A 13,054-nucleotide genomic window follows, 5' to 3' on the forward strand; every position below is an offset into this window, starting at 1 on the left:
ACAACAGCATGAATTAAGGATGAATCACCAATATTATCAGTACATTTCTCAGCTTTTACTCATTTAGGCCAGAGCCCACATTAGGATAGGAATGCTTTTTTCGTAAAACACTCTATTACATGAGACATGATGACATGAACAAAATATGAAATCCTGTTAAATAAACTCTGTGCTTCTRAACAGCTACAAGGGAAACAGGAAAAGAACTTTTAAAAAATGATTGACTATATTTCACTGCTTCTGTCAGCTCTCGACCTTAGCTGGCTTTCATGCTTGTGCAATGTCACCAGTCTAACTGATGAGCAAGWTTTTCCAAAGGAGATGGCAGGTGACTTATCATACACTATAACCTGCTGTGCCAGGCTGATGTCTAGATGGTGCTGAAAACGCAAGAGTACCAGTCCTGATGCTGTGATACTTTTGAAAGGAGTGGGACTTCACTGGTGGTATTTACCTCTTAAACAGCTAATTTGCCTTCCCTGCTGTTGTGGCTCCAGATTAAAATCAAAGAAAAGACTGTAAATCTTCAGGGCTATATGATGAAATCAGAAATCTGAGATGATTTCTCATATTCACAAATGCACAAGCAAAATTAGTTGTACTGCCAGCGCATTTTACAACACTGAAAGTCACTGCACCCCTTTCTGTGCATGTTGATTCCTCCAGTGGGTGCAACASATGGAGTTACCCACGAAAAAATGTCAAGGACGTAAGCCCATTGTGAAACTTTGGTGTTAATGTGCGCCTTTCATTCTTAGATGATACGTGAATGTGACACAGAATAAAAGCTGTTTCTTTTCTTTCTCTGAAATCACATAACATTACTGTTTATTATTTTTACAGGTCCTGACTTTGCTTGACAAATGTGCAACCAGTGTGAGTTCAAGCGCTTGTACACCCTGTTACAGTGCTGCTCGGTGTCTCCCTCCCCATAGAACAGCCAAGGCGAGCGATGCACAGGGATGGGCACCTGCTTTAGGTGACCCAGGAGGCCTGGGACAGAGCTAGGGACGAAAGATGTATCGGGTCTTGTGCCAGTGTTCTGTCTATGAAAAGGTCCTCAAATCCACAGCTTATACCACAGAATTGATGTATGGCCTCAAACCTACATATATTTACATACATACACACACAAAATATTCATTACATTAAACCAAAGTTTTAACTTTTTAAAAATTTGTATTTATTTATTATTTATTATATGATCATAATAAATGAAAAGGACAACCACACTGAATGGGTATTTTTAAAAGTAATTAATAAAAGTGCCACTATTTCCCCTATTAACAAACTGACCTGCTTCTTTTTCATATAATTGCAGAGACTTCCCTTGAGCTGCTAAGCACTGAGATCTCGCAGTAGGTGTGGACTACGCAGAGCACCCTTGTATCTTAATAATCTTAATGACTGTGAGAGCTGGGAAGAGGGCTTTGCAGAGCAAACTCCGTAAGTGGCTCCAGGGCAGGCATCAGTTCAGTGTCTGTGAGATCTCACCTCGGGATTTATTTTTGTAACATGTGAGCTGCAGTGTCTCAGGTCAAACTTACTTAATGCTACACAGCACTTCACACCGAAAATGAGCTCTGCTTCTTCTATCAGACAGAAAGAATGGGGAACCCTTGAAACACACAGCGAAAGGAAACATTCAAGGACATGATGCAGTTGCCTGTGTAAGGTGATGGTGCTGCAAGCAGTAAGGAAGGGATCCTAGGCACTGACCTGGACCCCCAGTTCCCTACACATTTTGTCAGGCATTATTGACACTGGTGAATTTTTCAGGGGTAGTTTAGGGAGAAAATTCAAGGAGAAGTTTCCTCAAAGAACAAGTAGCCTATGATAAGAATTTCACTATAAAAATCTGGCATGAGTACAGACATTTTTTTAAGCATGACAAAGTTTTTTTTTTTTTTTTTTTTTTTAAAAAAACTTCTGTTAATGCCAGAGGGATATATGTACCTGGCATTATATGTACCTTGGCATATGCATTTCTACTTACCTGTTTATGAAGATTTGTGAGATGAGCGAGAAGGACGACTTTTTTTTTTGGGGGGGGGATTCCCCATTATTTTAGTGAAAATCAGGGCATTATGCATTTTGAAATAAGTGGATTTGTATTAGTATAAAAGCAGTGTAAATGAGGACAGAACTGTTGTCTGGTCATGGGAGGTAAAGTTGTCCTTGGTTATTCTGGATCACTGAATATAAAAAGGCCACATTTCAAGCTTTGATACTAAGCCAATATGCAAGAGAAGGTTTAAAACAAATCCCTAACTTCTCAGCCTAGGAAATGAAGCAAACCAAAGCACAGTCACCAGGTAAAGTGGAGAGAAAYGTGCTCTTGCCAACCTGCTTTTGGGATTTAGCCAAATCTGAGATGCTGAGTTTGCCCCTCTTCAATCATAATGAGCTCGCTGTCTTGTCACTTCRTTGTTGCCTGCTTTGTTACTTCATTAAAATGTTATGGTTGTTTAATGATGAAATCAAGGTGAAAAATCACAGATCCCAACTGGCAGGGTACACAGCTCCCACTCTCTTTTGCACCCCACCTTTTGTGGAAAGATGTGGGTCTGCATAGCTTTAACAGAAGAGCAGCATGTGATGAAAATTGCCCCAGGCCCTTTTCCCTCTTTTAGKAGAAATGCAATTTATCTAAATTAGCAGCTAACTGTTTTTACATTCTAACCTTTTTTTTCCTCTTCTTCTCACCTGCCTCTAACTAGTCACACCTCCCTCAAGAGTTCATTATTTCAAACACCCTGCACAGATCCAAGTCAAGGGAGGTCAATTAAATAAATGATTGAACAGCAAGACATTTCCTAGCGAGGCATCCGCTTGCTCACCTGTGAACAGAGTTCAAGTTCTTTTGGGGCAAGAATTTAATGGGAGCAAAGATTTCACAGGCGTTAACGCATAGCCTTTAAGCAAGAGCCACGCATCATCATTCAAGTTGTCATTACTGCTATGAGATTTTTAGTTTTGGAGGTAGGCCTTTGTGAAAAATTAGCTATTGACTGTGGGGGATAGGAAGCAGTTAACAGCTCTGGAAACAGGCAGCATGATGCCATTTGAGAGAAGATAGGAAAAGAAGAGTTTTATTCTTCTTTGCAAATGGTTTGTAACATGTTCTGTTAATCTGAGGTAGGACTGTATCTCTGGAATGGGAGTCCTCATCRGGAGTTCAGGCTTGTGTTAATTGCCTTGGCATACAGCCCAATTCACTGAGGTTRAGAGAGGACAAATTCATTGTAGTATTTCCTGAGGGCACAAAACTCCTCATGGAGGGGACTCGGATCCAACAGTTCCCCAAGAAGGCCTTTGCACATTCACATTCTGGGAATGGGCTTGTGGGGTGGCCTAGACCAGCGCTCAGAGAAGTCCCCTCATATTCACATGTCCCTCCTATCAAATCAGAAGTCCATATGTCCAAAGTAGCTAGCTGGACCTCAAGCAGAAAGAACAGAGAGCAACGAGTTTATGCAGAGGTTATACTATGGGTATGCAGAACCCATCTTTCCTTTCTATGGGTGAAGGGAAATGAGTTTAAAAGAGACGGTACCAAATTGAGTTTGCCTCCTTTTAGTTCTTTGAACAGCAGATATTCCCTACCACTGGTTAATTTGGAGTTAGATGAGGCTGAGAGGATGGTAAGTGCTTAAAGGGGCAGCTTGTTATATGTCACCTGATTAAAAAAAATTTTTTTTTTGGACGTTGCCTGTCTAGATGATAAATTCAAGAAGATATTTATTGATGACTTTAGTAAGGCATCTAGACCCAGCAAGGTCTGGGTCTAGGTATTCTACTTATCACAGTATGTCGTGCAATAGCTCATCATCRTAATACTGCAACAAAACGTCAGTTCTGAAGGAATTTTAAGAACAGCTTTTTAACAGATGAAGTAGGTTGTTCCCCTAGAGTTGGAATGATACTATCAAAAATCAGGGACAGTAGCAATTTTTACAGTGTAAGATCAAAAATCTTTTCAGTAGCTTCTCCAGGACCCATTTCCTTCTTATTATCAACTATACACGGTTACAAGAAAGCAACCTGGCATACTTTCCTTATGCTGAATTTACCCTGTAGGCATTTGTGTGCACTAAAACCCAGTGAAAAGAGAGAGGTCTGCTGGGAAAAACATTTGATATGCTCAATTAAACTTCTCCTTGATCTGAGGTTTAAAATCCGTTGGTAATAAGACTTAAATATAGATGGACAGAAGGAGTTGGCCACTCTTCTGTAAACACAGAGATGCATCTGAGCTATTTTCATGAAAGGCAGAAGTGGGGAACAACAACAGCTTTTGCAGGATTCACTCAGTGCTTAGCATTTCTAGGTGTTACATATCCACTTGCACACTTTATTTGCTTCTTTCCTCTGGTGATTTCTGAGATTTTCTGACAGTACGTTTGGTAGGCAAGATTAAAATTTGTTGTTCTTTCATTAAAAACACAAGGTGTCACTACAACAATTAACAACAGTTTAAAAAATAATCAAAATCAATCAATGCTGAGTCATGCTGCTACCAACCTCACAAACATGCCAGGGGTGTGAGGTGGCGGGGAGGGAATTCTTGTTTGGGAAGAAGCCAAAAAAGGCTAAAAGGAATGTGACCTGGAATGTGGATATGAACATTAAAGAGCAGACTGCCAGGGGATCGGACTGACACTCTTCTTGCCATTGTTCCTACTTAAAAGCAAGAACAAGACAAATACCAAAAAAATCTTAGAAAACAGCTACTGAAATTTCAAGTAGACACAGCTGCAATGCTACAGCAGTTTGGGCATTTTAGATTACCACAGAGCTGAGACCTCCACCTGCAATGGATAACTCATACACTATGCAGCTTTCCTACAAAATAGCAGAGGATGGGATGGGATGTGTATGGTGATCATGCAGGCTGGGTTAGCAMCCCCTCACGTCTCAGGCAGCAGATTGTGTCTGAGTAGTTTTGCATTTTATCTATTGCAGCTGTTCATCAGATGGCACTCATGTTTGGATTGGATTCTTGTACATGTTTACTCTTCTATGTACAGTGAAACTGAAAGACTGGTAAAACAGTATTTCTCGTTTCTATGCAGAGCTGAAGGCCCAAGAAATATCTGCAATGCAGTTAGTTAGGTTCTTTTCTTTCAGACAATGCTATCAGGGGATGTGAGAACATCCTTGCCATTGCTGTCAGGAATATAAGCATTTTAAAAATAATATTATAGYTCTTTGGGCCACATTTTTAGCTCCTGCAGACAAAAGCAGAATCAACCAGTTGATGGCAGAGAGCTTTGCTGACTCACATGAGCTCAGAAGAAAGTCTGAGATTTCTAATTCTGAAAAAGCTAGTGATCACAGCCCTTTGTGATCATTTATACCCTGAAAATTTACAATCACATGGGTCAAAAAGATTAAAAAAGTACAGGAATGGATTGGTGCAAGCATGCGTTTAYGGGGAACTTTCTCCATCTCCGTAGATGGGAAATAAGTGAGTGCCAAAATAAAGTTTATCTACAATAACAAGATAGCTTGTTGGCTACATATATTGGGACATCTACAGACATTTACACCAGTGGAGAAACTAAGCATGTGTATCTGAAATTACTGCTCTTGGTTTTAAAAGTAAATGATTTTCAAATGTGAAAAAAAAMCAAAACAATATGCTGTTTAGTCTCTGCCAATACAAGATTGTTTTCTGCACCATACACCATTTTCTAAGTGTTTATTTCTATTTAGGTTAAATAACTCCAGTGACAACCTTTCCTTGCAGAGAAAGTCTATTTCCCAGTTTAATGCTTTCTAGTGGAATTTTCAAATGCAATCAGAACTGCTTGGACTTCGCTCTCCCTGCAATCCTTCGAAGCCATTACATTTATAGGGAGCAGAGTTTGACTAATGCTAAGCCTGTGTATCCTTCGCTGTTCAAAGTTCTTTCTKTTACAGAAATTAGATCTTTGCCCAGCTTCAGATGTTTCTGGCAGTAGCCCACAAAGCTCTACCCTTCACTGTCACTTACAGGGACTTACACTCCACAACAGAGCTGATTTCTTTTAAAGATTTCTTTTAAGAATTGTTTCAAGCTGCTTTTTTAAAAAATGGTGCTGTGGAAAGGAAAAAGGCAAACAACTGCATTACAGGGAAAGTTATGGTAGTGCTGTAATAGGATAAAAGTTGCTTCTCACCTTACGTGTTAATCTTCTCTTTATCTCCCGTTTTTCCTCCTGCTCCTCTTGCTCATTCCGAGCTGTAAAAAATTTACAAAGCTCTCAGACTGTGGAGTGATCAGGCATGCACAGTATGCAACAAATAAGCCTTGCCATCAGTATAGTAATGTTTCAGGACTTCTCTGATGCACAGCATGTCCCTCTGGGACTAGTGAACTTCCTCGATCCCTAGCTACTATGCTTCCTCGTACACTTCATGAAATATCTACAGCCTCCTCCTTTTCTCTGTGTTGGCACCTCTTCATATGTCTTGCTTTCTAGAGGGACCAGGCAATGAGCTAGCTTTCCAGAAACCATTATCGCTATGCCCACTAGCCTTGTGGCCTCAGGAGGTGCAGGTATGATATGGCTGGGTTTTGAGGAAAGCAGGCTGCAAGGTCAACAGTTGGAAAAGAAAAAGATGTGTTTTTCTCCAGATATAGAGTAATCTGTACTGCTACTCTTTAGAGAGAATGGAAAGAAATCTCAAGACTAGGGATGCCAAGTAAAATTGTCCACTTCCCATGATCTAAGCAGAGTAAGGAGAGACTATCCTTCCATCACGAGCTTTCACAACATTGCAGTGGAGCATAAAAGCATATCCTAGGGCAATCTGCTTCCAAAATTAAAACAATTAAAAAAAATTAGAACAGATGAGCATGTGTGATAAGTTCTTACTAGGGTAAGCATCAACTAGTATCATTCAGGAGGACAATATCTAACATGTGACTGCTGTACCTCTTCTTCAGCTTACGAACTTAAACATCTCTCTGCACTGTACTAAAAGTCTGGGTTCCCACGTACTCGGCTCCCAAGTCAGTTAGGACATGTTCTTTTTGCTTCCCTGATGTCTGAATTGCTCCTTATTCAAATCATGCCCACACTAAAAACTACTTTTATGTGAGCCTAGCTGATGGGTTCAGGCAAACAGTACCCATCAGCTTCACATGCAACTATACTGTGCCCCTTACATGATCCTGGTCCCACTATGATAGGAGTAGCTCTGTAGATAACTGTCTGCAGGGGGAGATACACATCTCCTAGGCCACTCTGAAAACGTTAGTCCTTGACTATGCATAACTGTCCCACCCATGCTGCTTAGCTAGTGGGCCAAAGCAAAGCAGCTGATGATGTGAGCTTTGGCTGCAGTTATACTACAGCTGCTGGAGTGAACTCCGAGGCCAAGTCCTTTCCATCATTAGGTCATTTTACACATGCAGAACATACTGTACATAACGCCTTTCACTGAAGGCTTTCAAAGCACCTGAAACGCTTCCCTTGTTTTTTAAGGAAGCTATGGGATGTTCTCTACGTGATAGGAGCACAAGTTTAGCACAGCTGTAGATGAATAAAGGGGCACTGACTTATATTCACTTAGCAGATACCTGAGACAATTTAAGATGTTAGTGCCCCTTTGCTAGACTCAGTGAAATGGAACATGAAAATGCTCCTCAATTCCTTCAGCACAGGTGGTTTGAGCAGAATTGCCCAACTTYGCACTGAACTAAAACCAAGGGGGAAACCTACTTTCCACTCTGCTGATTCTGGTGGAGAGACAGGGACCTCTGGTAGAGTGGCAATAACAAATTGCTAAAGATGGTAACTTCTTCAGCTTCCCAGCTGTTCACTAAGTGAGCACAGGTCAGCACTCACATGTCCACTAACCGAGACAAATACAAYATAAGGTGGTGCTTACTGAGTGGAAGTCTGTCCACAGTGGAGGCRATGCAGTGATTCCAAACAGTATATTTAAACTGGTGCTTTCACTGCCAGAAATAAGACCTAAGGTACAGAGAATGTGGGCAAAGTCACAGAGCAAATGGGAAGGAGGGTGAGGTGAGAAGCCAGATTTCTTGCTGCACAGGATGGCAGAGGTGACACCCTCTCTGAGGTCTATAGCAATTGCTCACTGACTTCAGCAGGATGAGAAATTCTCCACCAGAGTGGACAAAGAGTCAGTCAATGTTATGAAATTTTATAATACACCTCTGATTTTTATATGTTTTATTTCCAAAAATACTGCTTACCTTTTCTGGAGGAGAAAATCTAATGCTATAGCAAAAAAAGATTTGAAGACAGCCGACAAAGTTACTAAGGGCTTTTAAAATGATCATTAGTACACCTACACTAATAAATATATTTTTCATGTTTCCTTTTCCTTTCTGTCCCCAATCCCCTTCAAGTAAATCTGTCTTTCCTTTGTTTCTCAAAATCAGAGGAGCTGGAATTGCAAATGCTTACTTGCAGTAACAGGGACACTGAATAAACCTTTGTAGGATTAAGCTGCAAACTGAGAGAGATAAACAGAGTCTGCATAGAGATGGGGCAGAACTGAAAGCAGCTGAGGAGTTGCATAAAAAAACTTAGTTTTGGTGGTTCATTTTTGTGCTCAGAAACYTCTGCCAAGTCAAAGTTAGGAATTAGGAATCCATTCTCCTTTGAAAACAGAAAGTGACTTCGTACTAGCCATTTTTTAAGACTATTTAAATCTTGTAAATCTCATGAAGCTAAAAAAATGTTGCTTTATTTTATCTGAAGTGCTCAGGAGATGCCCTGTCCCTCTAGACCTCTGTGTGTGCGATGGGGGTGTGGTTCTGGGGCCTGACCTCTGTGCCAGTGTGAAATGTCGACCAGAATGGCACGAGACCCTGAGAACTCAGATAACTCTTGTTTTATGAGAAATTTATGCAAGTTGAATGTGTCAGAGCTGACAACTGAAGTAGCTGAAGACTTCTGTCCATCACAGAAATGGCACTGYTGGTGGTGAGTGAGAAGGATTCAGACATCCTTCCTCTTAAACTAGTATGGTCTCGATGTATTAACTGCAAAAAGAGCTGTTTAGTCTTCACATTAACCTTGCAGCTCTGGACATACTCGCACTACATACCTTTAACTTAAATAAGAATCAATTGGAAACTTGGGTATACTTCAGGGAAGGATCTTTCAACCATCAGTTCCACAGTTCTTAGTTTCTTTGCTCTGGCTGCTSTAATTTTACTGTTGCTACTAGCAAGCAATTGGATTTATGTAAATCTATGGATTTATGACTTTTGGCCATTATAATTCAGTGAAGAAGGCTGTCTCCTAATTATCCCAGCACCATGGAGCTAGGAAGTGATTACTTCATGTATAAAGACTGGATGTAGAACTGCCTTTTGCCCCATTTCTTGCCATYAGATCTCACAATAATGCAGTTAACGTCACAGGAACATCACGGTACCAAACAAGACATTTACATCAAGGAAATTTCAGGTTTAACTATGGAGGAAATCTTACTTACTCAATTGGAAATTGCTGTGTTTTCTTTTTTGGTATGCTCTGAATTGGGCTTTTGAAAATAGTTTGAGCTGGTTAGGCAAAGACTTTAATACTCCTCTTTTCATTATTGCTTCCTACATGCTCTATTATACTTAYCATAACTCTATTTCTCAGCTGTCTAGAGAAAGAGCATAAAACAATGCTGTACAGAGCAGATACGTTACTTTTCTAGCACTATGGCATTTTAAGCTTTTTTAAATTATGTTCTATTTTAATTGTTTGTTCCTTGTCCTGCTGTGCTTCACCAAAAGTTGGAATGCCTTGGAAATACTGTATTATTTTTCCTGTAATTATGAAGTTATTTGTCTACAAAGACACATATGTTTTGGGGTAGATCTGTKCTTAGGAACCAAGCTACAAAATTTTCATTTAGGGAATAAAATATCGTTCCACATTCAGGATAATATTCAAATACGCCTCTATCACTTCGGAGCCTATATTCAACTCAAAAAGAAATCGATTTGACTCAGGGGATAATTCTGGCGAAATACTAGATAAGTCAGGTTGCTATGTGACAGTGACGCCTGACAAGGTGACCTTTAAGAATATCTGTRTAAAGCACCCAGGTTTGAAGATACTGCTTCTCTTTTCATGCCAGTTCCAATACTGCTGCCAGAGCACTTGCCTGAGATCCCCACTCCCCCCAGGCCCCTCAGCTGCCACCCTCACCAGAGCCAGGCTGGTGTTAACTGGTCACGTAGCTGTGCCAGGTGGTGCATGACACATGGCAGCTCATGTTGGCTGCGAGTCCCGGGATGATAACACGAGCTGCCTAAAGAATCGGCATCTGTTCCCCTTCACCCAAGCCCTGTTTTGGTCACGCTGCAGGTCCCCTCTCCTCCAGCTGTTCTGCTCCCTGCCAAGGACAACGACACAGCTGGATAAGCCTCCATCTCTCCAGTTTTTGCTCTCTTGAAGGCTGTCTTCCTGCAGCTGTCTGGCATGGGAGTGTGGAGTAGCTGGTAGGCACACTGTTATCAAAAGTGGATTGACCCAATCAAATAGYTCTCCTGGTGGCCTTGTGGTCACTCAGACAGGCTCTGGTGTCCAACCTTCTCTCATCTTTACCTTGGCAGTGGTGTCTCTATATTTCTCTGTGGCTGGTATGCATAGTAACATGAACAAATGGAAAAAAAATGCTGTTTTATTCCATAACACTATCACAGATATCTTAGGAAATTGATTTTGTAGTATTTAATCAATCAATTTTACTAACTCCCAGAGAATTAATCTACCAAACTTTTATGATTCTGTGCAATGCAGCTATGTAAACAACAATGAAAGGCATATTATGATGCTAACTAAGCAGACACTATGGTATTTTAAAGTATTTTTTAGGAATACTTTTTCCTGTATTCCTTTTTTAAATTTCCCTGAAATGATGAATTACTAAAAAAGGGAAGAACTTGCTTCCTCTGTTCCTGTTTTCAAACTACAGAATGTTTTGGCKAACAGTTTTGACTTTTTTAATATACAGACCACTTTGATGTGAGTAAAGAAACATTCATTTTTTTCTGTATGTCCGATTCATTCATGACATCATGAGATTCAGTCTGAATCAGTTCTGCTTCCATTGAAGCTGATGGCAATACATCTACTAACTTGACTCAGACCAGGCTCTGTAAATGGTGTTTTGCCCCTTTAAAGTATCGTTTAATGTTTTGGAGATCTACAACTGAATTTTGGGGTTATTTAAAGGAACAGTTAAGTTTAAAGGTTAGGAAATTCAAGCCACATCCTAAAATCTTTACTGAATTATAATGGAATGCTCATCTGCATGAGAGCAGCATAAAAGCTTTTCAAAATGCCCCTCTGGAACAGGACTTGCAAAAGAGATTCAATGTCTGGATTTTTTTTTCAGAGACTGTTCATACTTGTGAACTTACTATCTGTAATGTTAATGAATGTTTCTACAGTTCTGAAGGTCAAAATAGATCTTTAGTGAGTCTAAAGTTATTTGCATTTACGCACTTATGATGGAGTTTATTATTATTTACGATGCACATAACAGAAGAGTTATGTTTTATAAAAAACACACAGCATATACCTAAACTAACCCAAAGTAGCTGGCTCTGGATTAAGTCTCATTAGGATCACGACTTACGTTTCAGAATGTTCCTCTGCTCCAATTCCTCAGCAGTCGGCCTCTGGCTCAGTCGTCTGCGAAAAAAGTCCAAGATCAGTTTTTGGACCATATCACATCCTCTTCAGCTCAGAGTCTTTAACAGTTACTTTGTGGTGTAAAAGGCCGAGAGGCGAGCACAGACACTGCTCCATTAGGTACTTGCTATGCCTGTGCCATGGATGACACAGACCATGCTCTGCTTTCACTGTTTCCTCCGTTTTCAACCCATGAAAGACCAARTATGTTATGTCATCGTAGGCATGACACTCCCACCCCTGCCCCAGGCACAGCCGCTGAAAGCTAGGCTACACAGATGTCTTCACTTAGTTTCCTTCCTCCCATGTCTGCTTCCCGACTTTCACAAGAATTTCAAGCGAAGACCCGGCTGCCCCTCTCCCCGCCCTCCCACGAGCCTCCTGACTCTGCCCAGTTTGTTCAAACTCTGCCTGAACAGACAGACAGGCCACAGAAAAAACAAGGGACGGTTTGGCAGCACTGACTGYAGCACAATAGCAGCCCTCCTCCTCCACACCCTCACTTCCCTCCTCGCTACTTTAATTAAATTTTATCATGGTATATTAGCACGACTTGCTAGTCAACCTGTACATAACAGAGTCACAACAAATGCAATCGAATTACAAACGGGGCCCTGAGCATGGAAACAATCAGAATAGTCAGAATACAAAGCGAGGGAGAGAGGCACAAAGGGGTATTAGGGAAACAAAGAAAACCAGTGAGATGACATCAGAAGTCAACGCTGTTGGGCCTGCTCATACTTTCCTCTAAGTCAATGGGAGTTTTGTTGACGACTTCAGTGACAGAATAGAGCCTTCCTCATCGTTCGGATGTGGTCGTTCAGAGACATTCCTGACTCGGGGGCCTCACTCTTTGCTCTCTAGTTATCAGCTGCTTTGTGAGTTGGCTCATCAGCTCCTCTGCGTGTGCTGGAGCACATGGGACAGACAGAAGCCTCGTCCCCTACTCCAGATGTATGAAGCCTGGGGGCTCTGGATTTACCTGATTTTACACAACCTGAAGATTTCCACTAGCTGAGGTGATACGAACCTTACTGCCTCTGTGGCCGCTTTGCACCACTAACATAAAACAACAAAATATGGCCCTACTCCCAGCAGAGCATTAGGACTCATTAGCTTTGTCTCTTACCCATGGCAGATTGAACATTTGCCTCACTGGAAAAACACTGAAAGGGACAAAACTCATCCTTAGTTCAGAGGCAATGAATGCAAAGTACTTTGAAGACAGAAAGTGCTCTCCAAGTGCTGCCATTATTATTACCATCATCTTTAACATACAGCAGCTGTTGCTAATTGGATACTTCACCTTAGTACTATGAAGAAATTAAACTTATTTTATTTTTATCAACGCTTGAGAATTAAAGAGAAAAAGTTGCCAAGTTTAGCCCCAC

The 13,054-nt window shown here is 40.9% G+C and overlaps 1 protein-coding gene across 1 annotated transcript in view; it reads right to left on the minus strand.

The window, feature by feature from the left end:
• The window catches only part of PHACTR1 (phosphatase and actin regulator 1), a 152,416-nt gene that overhangs the window by 12,522 nt on the left and 126,840 nt on the right, over nt 1-13,054 (minus strand). The window contains exons 9-10 of the mRNA XM_085299907.1: nt 11,608-11,663; nt 6,165-6,226 (exon numbers count right to left, since the gene is read on the minus strand). Of these exons, the coding sequence (XP_085156033.1) occupies nt 6,165-6,226; nt 11,608-11,663 (118 nt within the window). The remainder of the gene's footprint in view (nt 1-6,164; nt 6,227-11,607; nt 11,664-13,054) is intronic.

Source organism: Rhea americana, unplaced genomic scaffold, assembly GCF_003343005.1.
Source record: "Rhea americana isolate MKP2758 unplaced genomic scaffold, rheAme1 scaffold_156, whole genome shotgun sequence".
NCBI lineage: Eukaryota > Metazoa > Chordata > Aves > Rheiformes > Rheidae > Rhea > Rhea americana.